An 11,939-nucleotide genomic window follows, 5' to 3' on the forward strand; every position below is an offset into this window, starting at 1 on the left:
ATTGCCTCTCCTCTCTGGGCTTTGTTAAGGCCCTTTTCCGCTCTAGAGCCTCCGCGCTCTGGCAGTTACCCTTCTTTCTCCTCTGTTGGGGTTGGTGGGGGCAGTGACAAGGGCCTGGCAGCTGGGGTGGGGGCCAAAATGAGGCACTTTGACCACCTGCTGGCCCTGTAGGGGCTATCAGTCCTGCTTCCTCTTCATCTCAGGACAGGTGGGGAAACTGAGATTTGGATTGGGGGACGGGCCCTGCTTTGATCACATAGGAAGTCAGGCAGAGCTGCAGTCAGAGCCCAGTTACCCTTGCTGACGGCAAGGGCTCATCCACTCCGGGCTGCCACCCTTGAAAGGAACGTGAGGGCCATCAGCATAGGGTCAGGGACATACTTTCTCCTCTTCTGTGGAAGCCACCTCTCTCAGGGCGGGGGTGAGGGTGTGGGGTCCCTGCCTGCTGTAGGGTCCCCTGGCGTGGGATGGAGTCAGACGAGGCATCCTCTTCCTGAGGTTCAGGATGGTAGGGATTGGTGGCCTCTGGCAAGGGATGCAGTATGGGGGAGCCTGGAGGCTTCCGGGAATGTGGTTGGTGGCGCGGGGTGCCCCCCGGGCCACCCCCTCCCTCCCTCCCAGGGAGGGGACTGGGCTGACAGTAATGCCATTTGTCCTGGCTCTGGGATTAGGCGCGGCTGTGTTAAGTGAGGAGCAGGAAGCCATTACAAGGACACGGCGACATAAAGCGGAGCGGAGCTGAGTGGCTGCCTGGAGCTCTGGTGGGTGCTGTCATTTTCTCCCGGCCTTCCTGCCCCATCTGACCACAGCCTCGTGTGTCCACCCTCCTGTGCAGTCCTCCCCGGTCTTTCTGATGTGTGCGTGCCCACAGTGTGTTCATGCTCATACCACGCAGGACGGGGCCTGGGGTGCAGCAGTGGCCCCCACGCCTGGCCCTGGGGGTCCTGTCTGCATACAGGACCAGAAACGGGTACCTCAAGGATCTCCACTACCAGGACTGCCCCAGGGAGACAGCCCAGGGCCAACCTGGCAGACTCCTGACTGAGGAGAAGGAGACTGTGGCTGAGGAGTGGAAAGGACGGGCTCAGCTTCTCTCTGAGCTTCTCCTGACAGCTCAGCAAGTCCACAAATCCACCTGAGGCCAGCAGGTCTGGGAGTTAAAGATTTACCACAGGCCCTGCGGGCGCTGGGGTGGTGAGGTCCCCGGGTGCTCTGACGATACCTTCGTGGCTTCAGTCCTGTCTAGATGGTGAGGATATGGCTTGTCAGAGTCAAAAGGCTGCTGCAGACTTTCTGTGTTCGTTCTTTGTTTTGGCTGTGCCAGGTCTTAATTGGGGCATGTGGGATCTAGTTCCCTGACCAGGGATCGAACCTGGGCCCCCTGCATTGGGAGCACGGAGTCTTAGCCACTGGACCACTAGGGATCCCTCTATGTTCTTAACTTGACTTTTGGGGAGAGGGTCGTTCACAATCTCTGTGAGTTTGTGTGGAATGTGGCATCTGTCTGCAGAGAGTCTGCTGACAGCCTTCATGAGATTCTCAAAGGGTGCCGTAACCCCCAGAGGTCAGAAACTTCTGATCTAATCTGTACCCCTTGCTGTCCAGTTGAGGAACAGGCTCAGAGAAGGAAAGATATTGCCCAGAGGGAGCCGGTGGACACACTGGGATGCTGATGGTACTCCAGGCCCATGTGGAGTTTGCTACTTCCTCCAGGAGTTGGAGGCCCCCATCCCATCCTGAGTACACATGTTTCTCAGGATCTGTCCAGGGGTCATATGGCAACCTGGGATGGGCAAGAGAAGGTGGGCAGGGGCTGGGGTTGGCCAGCGTTTCCCAGCTCCCCTGCAAGGCTGGCAGACGGGGAGGAAGGAATAACGGTAAACTCGTATGTACTTCCTTGAAAGAAAACGACGAATAACTGAGATCACGGTTGGGCGGTGCTTGCCGTAGTATCTGGTGTGTAGCAGACCTGTGAGGCATGCTGGTCCCCATGATCCTTCGAGTTGGCCTTGTTAACTCAGATCTCCTGCTTCTGACCCTCACCACCCAGCTCTCCTCTTCCTCAACACGAGGCCTCTGCCTGGGGCATGGAGGCAGCCTTCCTGTCTCATGTTGTGGGTTCTCTGCCTGTCTGGGATGGGGCAGGGGATGGTCAGGACCCTCAGGCTGAGGTCCTGCCTCTCTGGGGACCTGTGGTGCCTCATCTGTCCATGAAGGAAGGCTTTCCTGTTGCTAGGGATGCCGATCAGCCTGCATTGAGGCAACTGGGGCCGGTCACCTGCAGGGAGCAGGAACCTACCCGTCCCTGGGTAGGTTCTGGGCTGCAGACCTAGTTTAGGAATGGTGTGGAGTGCTGGGCAGCTGCACAGAGGCTGGGGCTCCAAGTGGGCCGGCTTCGGGTAGTCCTAGCTCTGCCCTTGCCCAGCTGTGTGACTTTGAGTCAGTTGCTTCATCCCCTCTCTGAGCATAGATTTCCCCTCTGTGAAGTGCACGTATCAGTGACACCACCTCTCAGGGTGTGAGGATTGGGTGTGATGAATCAGGGGAAGCCAGCGTCTGGCTGGCAGGGTACCAGGAGTTCAGTCAGTGTCGGCTGCCATCAGCGAGGGAGGTTAGGATATTTGCAAAGAAATATCTTACTGTTTTTTTTTTTTTCTTTCCCCCAAGTGCCAGTGATCCAAGCCTAAGAGAAATAGCTGGGAATGAATTTGACTGCATAGGTGGATTTGGGCGTTGGGTGGAGACAGCCCTATTTTGAGGAGCTCTGTGGGCTAATGAAGAGCGTACTCCGTGAGGGTCCTGCCCGCCTTGGTTTGCCTGAGAGCTCCAGTGGGGCCAAAGGGCAGCTGCTCCTGCGCCCTCTCACTCCCCACTTTGCTGCCCTGCTGTCTTGTTTGTTTGCTCAGTAAACCCTATTTTCAGAGCTGGTGCAAAGGTACACTCTCAACTCAGGCCTTGCGGAAGAAAGACAAATTCTCAACAAGTAGGAGGTCTTGGTTCTTGAGATTTTTGTTGGCATTCCCCTCTGGGGAACCCAGAACAGATCCCAGGTTGGGTGCTGGGGAGTGAACCAGTGCTTTATGGTTTGTTTGCTTGTTGATTGATGCGTGATTTGTGGGTCTGCTTGCAGGCAGGATCGTGAGAGGCTGCTTTTGATGTTAAAAGACACATAAGATGCTTGAAAACAAAAACAGAAAGTGCAGCATTTGAAGGGAACAGAGGACGGGGTGTGCAGGCGCTGGCCTGTGTCAGCTGTCCTCAGTGGACTTGGAGGGCACGTGCTGCTGAAGGATGGATGGGCTGGGGAGATTCCCAGTTGCCACTCGTTAGCAAGCCCCAGACTGCTCTGGGCCTTGGTTTCCTCATCTGTCAAATGAAGGGAATGTTGTTCATAGTGGTGTAGTGAGGGGTAAATAATAGCATGTAGTACAGGCATATCATGTCTAATACATGAGAGTTCATGCTTTAATACGTTTAGCTTGGCAGTTCCTTGTAGCAGATTGAAAAAGGGAAAGGTCATTGGCAGGGGTTCTTCACTCTTATGTACCTACCATGGGTGGGTGATCACTTCTGTCTTGGAAAGCTTTTGGTGAAGTTGGGGCCCAGTGTGCTAGTCTTGATTGCAGCTGACATCTCTGGCACATCAGTCTGGCCCTGCATGCCCTGCCATGGTACAGGGCAGGAGAGCTCATCCAGGACTTCTGAAATTCAGAGCTGGTAGAGTCAACTCTCAGCTGAGGCTGGCCTTGGAGGAGGATGTGTAGGCTTTCTTTGTGGATAAGAAAATGGGCCAAGGCAGGTGGGGGTGGGGCAGGCCTGGCAGGGCAACCCGAGGTGGTCCTTTCATCTCTCTGGGCCTCCGTGTCCCCGTGTGCTCACTGTAGGGTGGGCCATACACTCTGCAATCCTGAGACCCTTCAGCCAGACTGCCGACCGTCCCTTGGTGGCAGCCGTGGACTCCAGGGTGACGGATAGGCAGCCCTTTGGCCCCCAGCCAGGCGGCACTGCGGGGCTGTGGGGGGTGGGGCGTGCGGCAGATTCCAGCAGAGGAAGGGATTTGCTTCTGGTCTCGGCCTCCCAAGGGTGTGATTGCGCCAGAGAAACTCCTGCACAGCTGGGAAGCAAATGTGAAGGATTTTCTTTGCTATACATGTGGTGGGTGGGGCAGGCTGGGGCAGGGTAGCTGGTGGAGCAGAGTGACTGTGGGGTGTGGCTGGGTAATGGGGGGTGGTTGACTGTGCTGGGGGTGTGACAGGCTGGGAGGGGCCGAGTCAGCTGTGGGGAACGGCCCTGGGATTGCGTGTGGGGCTCCCAGTGGCCAGCCAGCAGCCACTTCTCCTCCCTGAGGCTGAATGCCCATTCACATACTTTTGAGCCTGTTTGCGGGCTCTCCCCGCACTTCTTCTCAACTCCCCACCCCATCCTTGTGCCTGTGGCCCAGAGGCCCGTGTTGACCCATTTGAACATCTCAGCACCATGTAAGTTTGCTTGTCCATTCATGTGCCTGTGAGTGTGGAGGAAGTAGGGGGCATGGTCAGGAGTGACCCAGGCAGGAAATAAAATCTGGGCTGGGTGAGCGTGCGGGGCTCTGGGTCCTGGCCTCCATTCAGCCCGCAGCAGCAGCAGCACGCCAGAGACCTAGGACCGTGGAGCCCAAAGGCCTGCACCTTCAGTGCCCAGTGCCCTGCTTGGTACCTGTCGGGGCTCGGTAGGAACCAAATGAGGAAGCAGAGAATGGATCATCTGCTTGTTCCCAACTTCCAGTGTGCGCCCAAACCTGACCTCTCTTCCTGTTTCTGGATCCACTATCAATTTGATATGTGGTCTTTGGCCAGTTCTTTCTTGAGTTTCAGTTTCCAAATCCATTAAGTGAATAATCATCTTGTTAGCCTGTAATCACCATGTGCCAGGCACTGAGCAGTTTTACACAGATCATCTCTCTCAGTCTTGGCAATAGCCCTGCAAGATAGATAAGTAGTGTAAACCCCATTTTACGCTGGGGAAACTGAGACTCAGAGAGGTGGAGAGATTTGCACAAAGACCTTTAACAAGGATGCTAGCAGCTACTGCATCACTGCCCCGCAGATGTTTGGGATGACACAGCATGATGCATGCAGCTCTTCATGGGAGGCTGCTGCACATGGAGGCAGCAAGTGCACGGGAGCTGGGTTGTTAGGTGCACTTCACCGTCAAAGGCTCAGGGGGCTCTTGGTCTCATTTCAGAGCCCACCTGTCCATCCAGGGCAGAGCTCAACCTCCTCCCCAGTCCTCCTCTCTAGACAACTTGGTTTCTGAGAAGTTCCTTGTAGCTTCTGCCTCTTTTCTCTTTGCGTCCTAGAGAGGATTCTGGGGGCACCTGAGCATTTTGGAGTGGGGGGTGGGGTCATGAGTGACTTTCAACAGAGCAGTGGCCACAGTTACCGTGGTATTTCCCGAAAGTGCAGCGTTGCCATGGCATCTCCATGACAACCAGAGCATCTCATTCATTATCCCCAGCACCTTGGCAGGGAAAGCTGGGCCTAGGGCTGAAAGAGCACAGTTGGAGGCTTGGTTGAGGGCTTGGGAGCTGAGGTCCCCTCATGCTCTCCCCTGTCCCTGCCAAGATTCCCCTATAGGCTCTGGAGCCATCACCATTTCATGGGGTTTGGGTTCAGATTTCATTTCTGCCACTGACTAGCTGTGTGGTTTAAGTGGCTTAACATCTCTGAGCCTTATTTTCTGCAACTGTAAATGTGAATGACAGTATTAGTTGTAAGGATTAATTGAGATAAAGTATGTAAAAGTGCTTAGCACACTGCCGGGCACAGGTCATAAGTTCCGGTCCTGCTGCCATCTGCAGGCTCCAGGGTACAGAGCCATGTGTAGAAACACTCCAAGTCTGCTTCTCCTGGACTGCATGCTCGGGTGTGCTCAGGGGTTGGTATGTGTGTGTGAGTGTGTGCACTTATGTGCTTAATTGCTCAGTTGTGTTCCACTCTTTGCAACCCTTTGTTGCTTTTTACTTTTTATTTATTATTTTATTTTTGGCTGTGCCGGATCTTCGTTGCTGTGTGTGTTTTTCTCTAGTTGTGGTTTTAAGGGGCCACTCTCTAGTTGTGGTATGAGGGCTTCTCATTGTAGTGGCTTATGTTGTTGCGGAGCATGGGCTTTAGGGCTTGCAGGCTTCAGTAATTGAGGCGTGTCGGCTCAATTGTTATGGCTCCCTGGCTCTAGAGCACAGGCTCAATAATTGTGGCACGCAGTCTTAGTTGCCCTGACTGTGGGATATTCCCAGATCAGGGATCGAACCTGTGTCTCCTCCATTGGCAGGTGGATTCTTTACCACTGAGCCACCAGAGAAGCTCTTTTTGTGACCCAGTGGACTGTAGCCCACCAGGCTTCTCTGTCCATAGAATTTTCAGGCAAGAATACTGAGTGGATTACCATTTGCTTCTCTGGGGATCTTCCTGACCCAGGGATTGAGCTTGCATCTCCTGTGACTCCTGCATTGTAGGTAGATTCTTTACTTGTTGAGCCATCAGGGAGCTAAATGAGGGAGGGAGGTCAGCTATGGGACTGTGTTCACCCACCTGAGGCCGGAGCTTGAAGTATAAGCTACAAAGGTAGCCAGTGGGTGTGCATGCCCCATGCTGAGTTCAGCCATTCAGTCGTGTCCAACTCTTTGCGACTCCATGGACTGTAGCCTGTCAGGCTCCTCTGTCCGTGGGATTTCCCAGGCAAGAGTACTGGGGTGGGCTGCCATTTCCACAGGCCTAGTGTCACTAAAACGTGTTTTTTTTTTTTAATGGACTTTTTCTTTTTTATTTTGCCACACCATGCAGCATGTGGGATCTTAGCGCATCAACCAGGGATTGAAACTGTGCAGAGTCTTAATCACTGAACTGCCAGGGAAGTCCCTCAAATGTGTTCTTTTTCAAGAAGTTGGAAGTTCTTTTTTTTTTTTTTTTGCCAGTAAACAACTTAGTCTTCTATTTGCCTAAGGCCAGCTGTTGCAGGCGCTGAGGCCCCAAGACTTCCAGAAGGGATGAGGGGTGGGGTGGCGAGCCATCCTGCCTCCCAGCTGCTGCCTGCCCCATCCTGCTTCCTGCAGGAGATGGGAGAGTGGATGAAGTGTACCCTTTTGCCATCAAGTATCTCCTCAATTTTGTGTGTGTGTCAGTAGCTCAGTCGTGTCCAACTCTGCCACCCCATGGACTGTAGCCCATCAGGCTCCTCTGTCCAAGGGATTCTCCAGGCAAGAGTAGTGGAGTGGGTTGCCATTTCCTTCTCCAAGAAGTTGGGAGTTCTGACTTTTATATGAAATCTCCTGATTTTAAGATGCTGATAGCTAGTCTCAAAGAAAAATGCTGTCAAAGAATTTTGCATCCTGTTTTGGCTGGAGGGTCCTGGTTCTCAGTTTCTATGCTATAGAGTAGGGATGGGGCGGGAGCCCGAGGAATGGGACGTGAGGGCATGAAAGGGGTTGGTGGGTGGAGATGACTTCAGAGACATGATGATGTTGGAACTGGGGTCTTGAAGGATGAGTAAGTGTCCCAAGGGGTAGGGGAAGACATTCCAAGCAATGGGAACTTCATTAACAAAGGCCTAGATGCAAGACTGGTGACTGGTTGGGCGAGGCTGGAGTTTAGGAAAATGGCTGGTGATGTCGGCAAGGCCCAGGCAGGCCCAGGGCAGGAGGGAAGTGTTGAGGCCTCAGCCCCTAGATGTCCCTGAGGCCTGCGTGGCTCCACAGAGGTTTGAAAGCTTTGGTTGGCATCCCTTGAGCCACAGGAGTGCAGGAATTCAGGCAGATATGGAGGGCCTTGAATGGCTGGTGCCAGGCCCTTGAGGGGTTGCGGTGGGGGCCGCACTGGAGGCCCCCGTGGCCAGCTCGATGGTGGTCAGCGATTTGCCAGGATACTCGGCCTTCTCTGGGGCCAGGGGCCAGTCGGTCACCCGCTTTCCCCCTTTACCCTCTCTTGGGCTTGAGCTTTGCATGGCCTTCTCTCTAGCCTTATGGCTTCTATATGGCCTCTGTTCATCCATCCAGTTCCCCAGCAAGGCATGGCTCTTGAAAGTGGGGATTTGGGATTCCAAGGGCCGTTAGAGACTTAGAGAGTGCCCGGAGCTTCACGGTGCTTTGTGGGCTCAGGTGTTACCCACGTTATGAGTACGTTAAATAGGAATACATGAAAACAGCAGCTGGGCCTTCCTCAGGGTTGTGTGCCAGGCTTGACACTTCCTATGTATCCACTCATTTAATTTTCACAACTTCGGAAAGTATGTCAAGTTTTCCAGTTTTACAGATTAGGAAACTGGGGGCACTTAAAGAACTTGCCCCAGATGACACAGTTACTGGGTGGTAGGGCTTGGGTTTAAACGAAGCTGCCTAGCTCTAGTCTGCTCGTTAAGCTCTGTTGACCTAGGGCTTTAGGGAGTTGGAGGCCCTGGGTTTGGACTATGAAGTTGTTGCAACATTTCCCAGCATACGTGCATTTTTTTAATAGGGAAGTGTCTGATTCCCACAGGGGTCGGTGACCCCAAGACGCCTGAGACCGCTGGTTGTGTCATTAGCACACATGTTGAAAGGCTGTTAATGCAACAGGCTGAAGGCCGGTGACCAGAGCACCCAGGCCAGCAGGGGAGGTGGGGTTAGATGGCCTGAGTAGGCAGGTGCCTCCCCACCCACTGTGCTCCTGTCCTGGCCCTGGGCCAAGGGGTGGGGCTTGCTGTGGCTGCAGGGCAGAGGGCTGCCCTTATCAAAGGGGATCAGGACATGGGTGCACCCTGGGAATAAGCTGGACCAGTCGCCCCAGCTCTCTTGGCCCCACCCAGGAAGCCTGTCCCGCCTTGCCCTGCCCTCAGCTGGAATTGCAGGGACTCCCTGGAAAGCTCTGCCTGTTCCCTTATGTCTGAGCTTCGCTGTGTGTCCCTCCCTCTTCCTACCCTGGGTCAACCCTTGCTTGGCTTTCTGGCTAGTTCAGGTACCACTTCCTTCAGGAAGCCTTCCTTGATCCTCCCCCTTCCTCCTCCAGGGGGATTAAGTGCCCCTCAGTTCCCTCAGATACCCTCCCTGCTGTCACACTCGCCTGTTTTCTTGGCCACCTTGGGTTCCCTGTGATGCTGGTACATCGTAAAAGACTGAACTGTAGAATATCAGAGGTGGAAAAGTCCCCAGACGTCATCTGGCCCAGGCCCCTCGCTGACCAACAAGAGGCCCAGAAAGGGGCAGAGTGTGCCGAGGCCACACAGCGCATTATGGCAGAACTGTGAGCAGACCCGGCGTCTGAGACACGTCCTCGTTTCATACCCCTGCCTCTTTGCTGAGCACATCTCTTAAAAATATTTGTTTTCACGTATTCACAAAATAACAAATGATTATTATAGGAAATCTAGGAAACAAAGGAAAAGAAAAGTCAGAGATAATTGTTACTGTTTTTTGTTTTGATTTTTGGATTTAGTACCAGTTTCTGGCTTACGCGTAAAATTTTTCACAAAAATAAGACAGTATGGTCTTATAAAAATGTTTTCTACTTTAACAATATATATGGTAATTCTATTTCTGTGTCAGTAAATGTCCTTCTTCAACATGCTATAAATGGCTGCCTGGGATTCCATCACATGCTTGCATTATAATTGCTAAAGACAGTCCCCTATTGTTGGGCATTTGCTATTATAAACAACACTCTGGGCTATTATGCAGCGCGGGGATTCATTTTCTTCTGGGGAAATCTTTGCACACTTCTGCAATTACTACCTCTAGGATGAGTTCCTAGAAGTACAGCTTTAGGGTCTCTGGTAGACTGTACCCACGCTGAGCAGACCATATAGTCTGGGGGCTAGGAACGTTTTTGAGGATCTTCATCCCTGCCTCTGGGTCTGAGACTCACATTCCCCTCCTGGCTGCGCCAGCCCAGTCCCTCACTCCTGTCCTTATCCCCATCTCCCATCCTGCATGGGAGCTCTCCTGCCAGCTTTCAGCAGCTGCCTCCACTCACGTTTAAGGGAGACTGGAGGGCCGTGGTCGGGGTGAGGATGTTGGGCGAGCTTGGGATCCTCAAGGCAGGGGGTTTGGTCGCCTGCTGTGCTGGGCTGGTGTGTGCTGCTGCGGGCTTGTGCCCTGAGGATGAGAGATGCCTGTTGTATTTGGGGCAGATAGCGGCAGCTGCCATCTCTTACGTGTGGCTTACTCTGTGCTCCTCCAGTAGGTTTCCTCGGTTACCCCTCGGCCCCAGCCTGGTGCAGCAGGCCTGGCGATGTCACACGTGAGATCGCTGATGCTTGAGAGGCCTTCTCGCACAGCCAAGCCGCTGATGCCTCACAGCCTAAGTCTGAATCCTGGTCTGAGCCTTAGGCTTTAATCTGTCAGATGGCGCTGCTGGGCGCATTCCGAGAGAGAAAGGGGTGGGAAGCACGCGGGTAAGGGAGTGGGGGAACGCGGTGTTGGGTCGTGATTTAGAATTCCACCTCTAGCTGCCAGGCCTTGCGAACGTTTATTGTCCCGCTTTATTCTTCCTGCTTCTGGAGTCTTCTTGGTGCAGTCTTGGGCTCTGGTAATCATGATAAACAGCATCTATCACTGAAGACACCATATGCAGGTAACTGCTCAGCGTGATGTATACATTATGGGATGAAACCTCCCAGCCTCTGGTGAGGCAGGGACTGTTGTTAACACATGGAGAGACTGAGGCTCAGAGAGATGGAGAAGCTTGCCCCAAAGCATGCACCCAGGTCGAGCGGCAGTAGTCGAACTTGGGCCGGCCTAGATCAGGTCCTGTTGGTCCACAGTCGGTGGAGACCCCCAGGGCCCACACTCCGACTTTCTACCTTCTGACTCTCCTTCTCTCTCCACAGCCTTGGCCCCGGGGGCCCCACTGAGCGAGCGGCATGTGGCCCCCCCAGGCCTGCCCAGCATCCTTCTGCCCGCTGCCCAGCCCCCCCAGGAGGCCCTGACGCCCTGGGGCACTTCTGCTGTGCACAGGACCACGTGGGGGTTTGCCATGGTGACATAAAGGGGTGCGGAGGAAGGAAGGAGCGCAACCAGCCGTGGACTGCGCCCCTGGCTGGGAGGAAGGGCCAGGGCCCGGATCCTCCTCTCCCCTGCCCACTGCGGGCCTCACTCACTGAGTCTCTGTGAATCTCTTGGCCGGTGGACAACTCGGGCATCTCCTCCTGCGTGGGGCCTTGGGGCAGGCCGGGGCCCTGGTGGCCACGGTCTGGGGGCCAGGATGCCCGCCCTGGCGCGCCTCCGCAGGTTGTGTCGGCACGTGTCCCCGCAGGCCGTCCTTTTCCTGCTGTTCGCCTTCTGCCTGTTCAGCGTTTTTGTCTCGGCCTACTACCTTTATGGCTGGAAGCGGGGCCTGGAGCCCTCGGCGGACGCCCCCGAGCCTGACTGTGGGGACCCTCCTCCCGTGGCGCCCAGCCGCCTGCTGCCGCTCAAGCCCATCCAGGCGGCCACCCCTTCCCGCACGGACCCTTTGGTGCTGGTGTTTGTGGAGAGCCTCTACTCGCAGCTGGGCCAGGAGGTGGTGGCCATCCTGGAGTCCAGCCGCTTCAAGTACCGCACGGAGATTGCACCGGGCAAGGGCGACATGCCCACACTCACTGACAAGGGCCGTGGCCGCTTCGCCCTCATCATCTATGAGAACATCCTCAAGTACGTCAACCTGGATGCCTGGAACCGGGAGCTGCTGGACAAGTACTGCGTGGCCTACGGCGTGGGCATCATTGGCTTCTTCAAGGTACGCGGGGGCAGGTCTGAGCAGTGAGGAGCTCCAGCTGAGCTCGATTCTCATCCCACACTCGCTGGCTGAATTCCTGACTTTCCCATCTGTACAATGGGGGTAATGACAGCGCCTCCTCCCAGCTTGCTGGTCGTGAAGGGTGAGCGGGTGAGTGTAGATAAGGTGCTTGGGGCACATGGTGCCTCGTGCCTGGTAGGTGCCTTTTAAGTATTAGCT

General features: G+C 54.7%; 1 protein-coding gene across 5 annotated transcripts in view; it reads left to right on the forward strand.

The window, feature by feature from the left end:
* Positions 1–11,939, forward strand: part of NDST1 (N-deacetylase/N-sulfotransferase (heparan glucosaminyl) 1) — an 85,116-nt gene that overhangs the window by 18,257 nt on the left and 54,920 nt on the right. For 3 of the 5 annotated variants that reach the window (XM_010850571.1, XM_010850573.1, XM_010850575.1), the window contains exon 2: positions 10,834–11,720. In XM_010850571.1, the coding sequence (XP_010848873.1) occupies positions 11,208–11,720 (513 nt within the window). In that variant the 5' untranslated portion in view covers positions 10,834–11,207. Of the gene's footprint in view, positions 1–671; positions 762–793; positions 4,479–10,833; positions 11,721–11,939 lie in introns of those variants that run through there. The other 2 variants (XM_010850572.1, XM_010850574.1) reach the window with 2 other exon arrangements.

This window comes from Bison bison, unplaced genomic scaffold (assembly GCF_000754665.1).
Source record: "Bison bison bison isolate TAMUID 2011002044 unplaced genomic scaffold, Bison_UMD1.0 scf7180017864291, whole genome shotgun sequence".
In the NCBI taxonomy this organism is placed as follows: domain Eukaryota; kingdom Metazoa; phylum Chordata; class Mammalia; order Artiodactyla; family Bovidae; genus Bison; species Bison bison.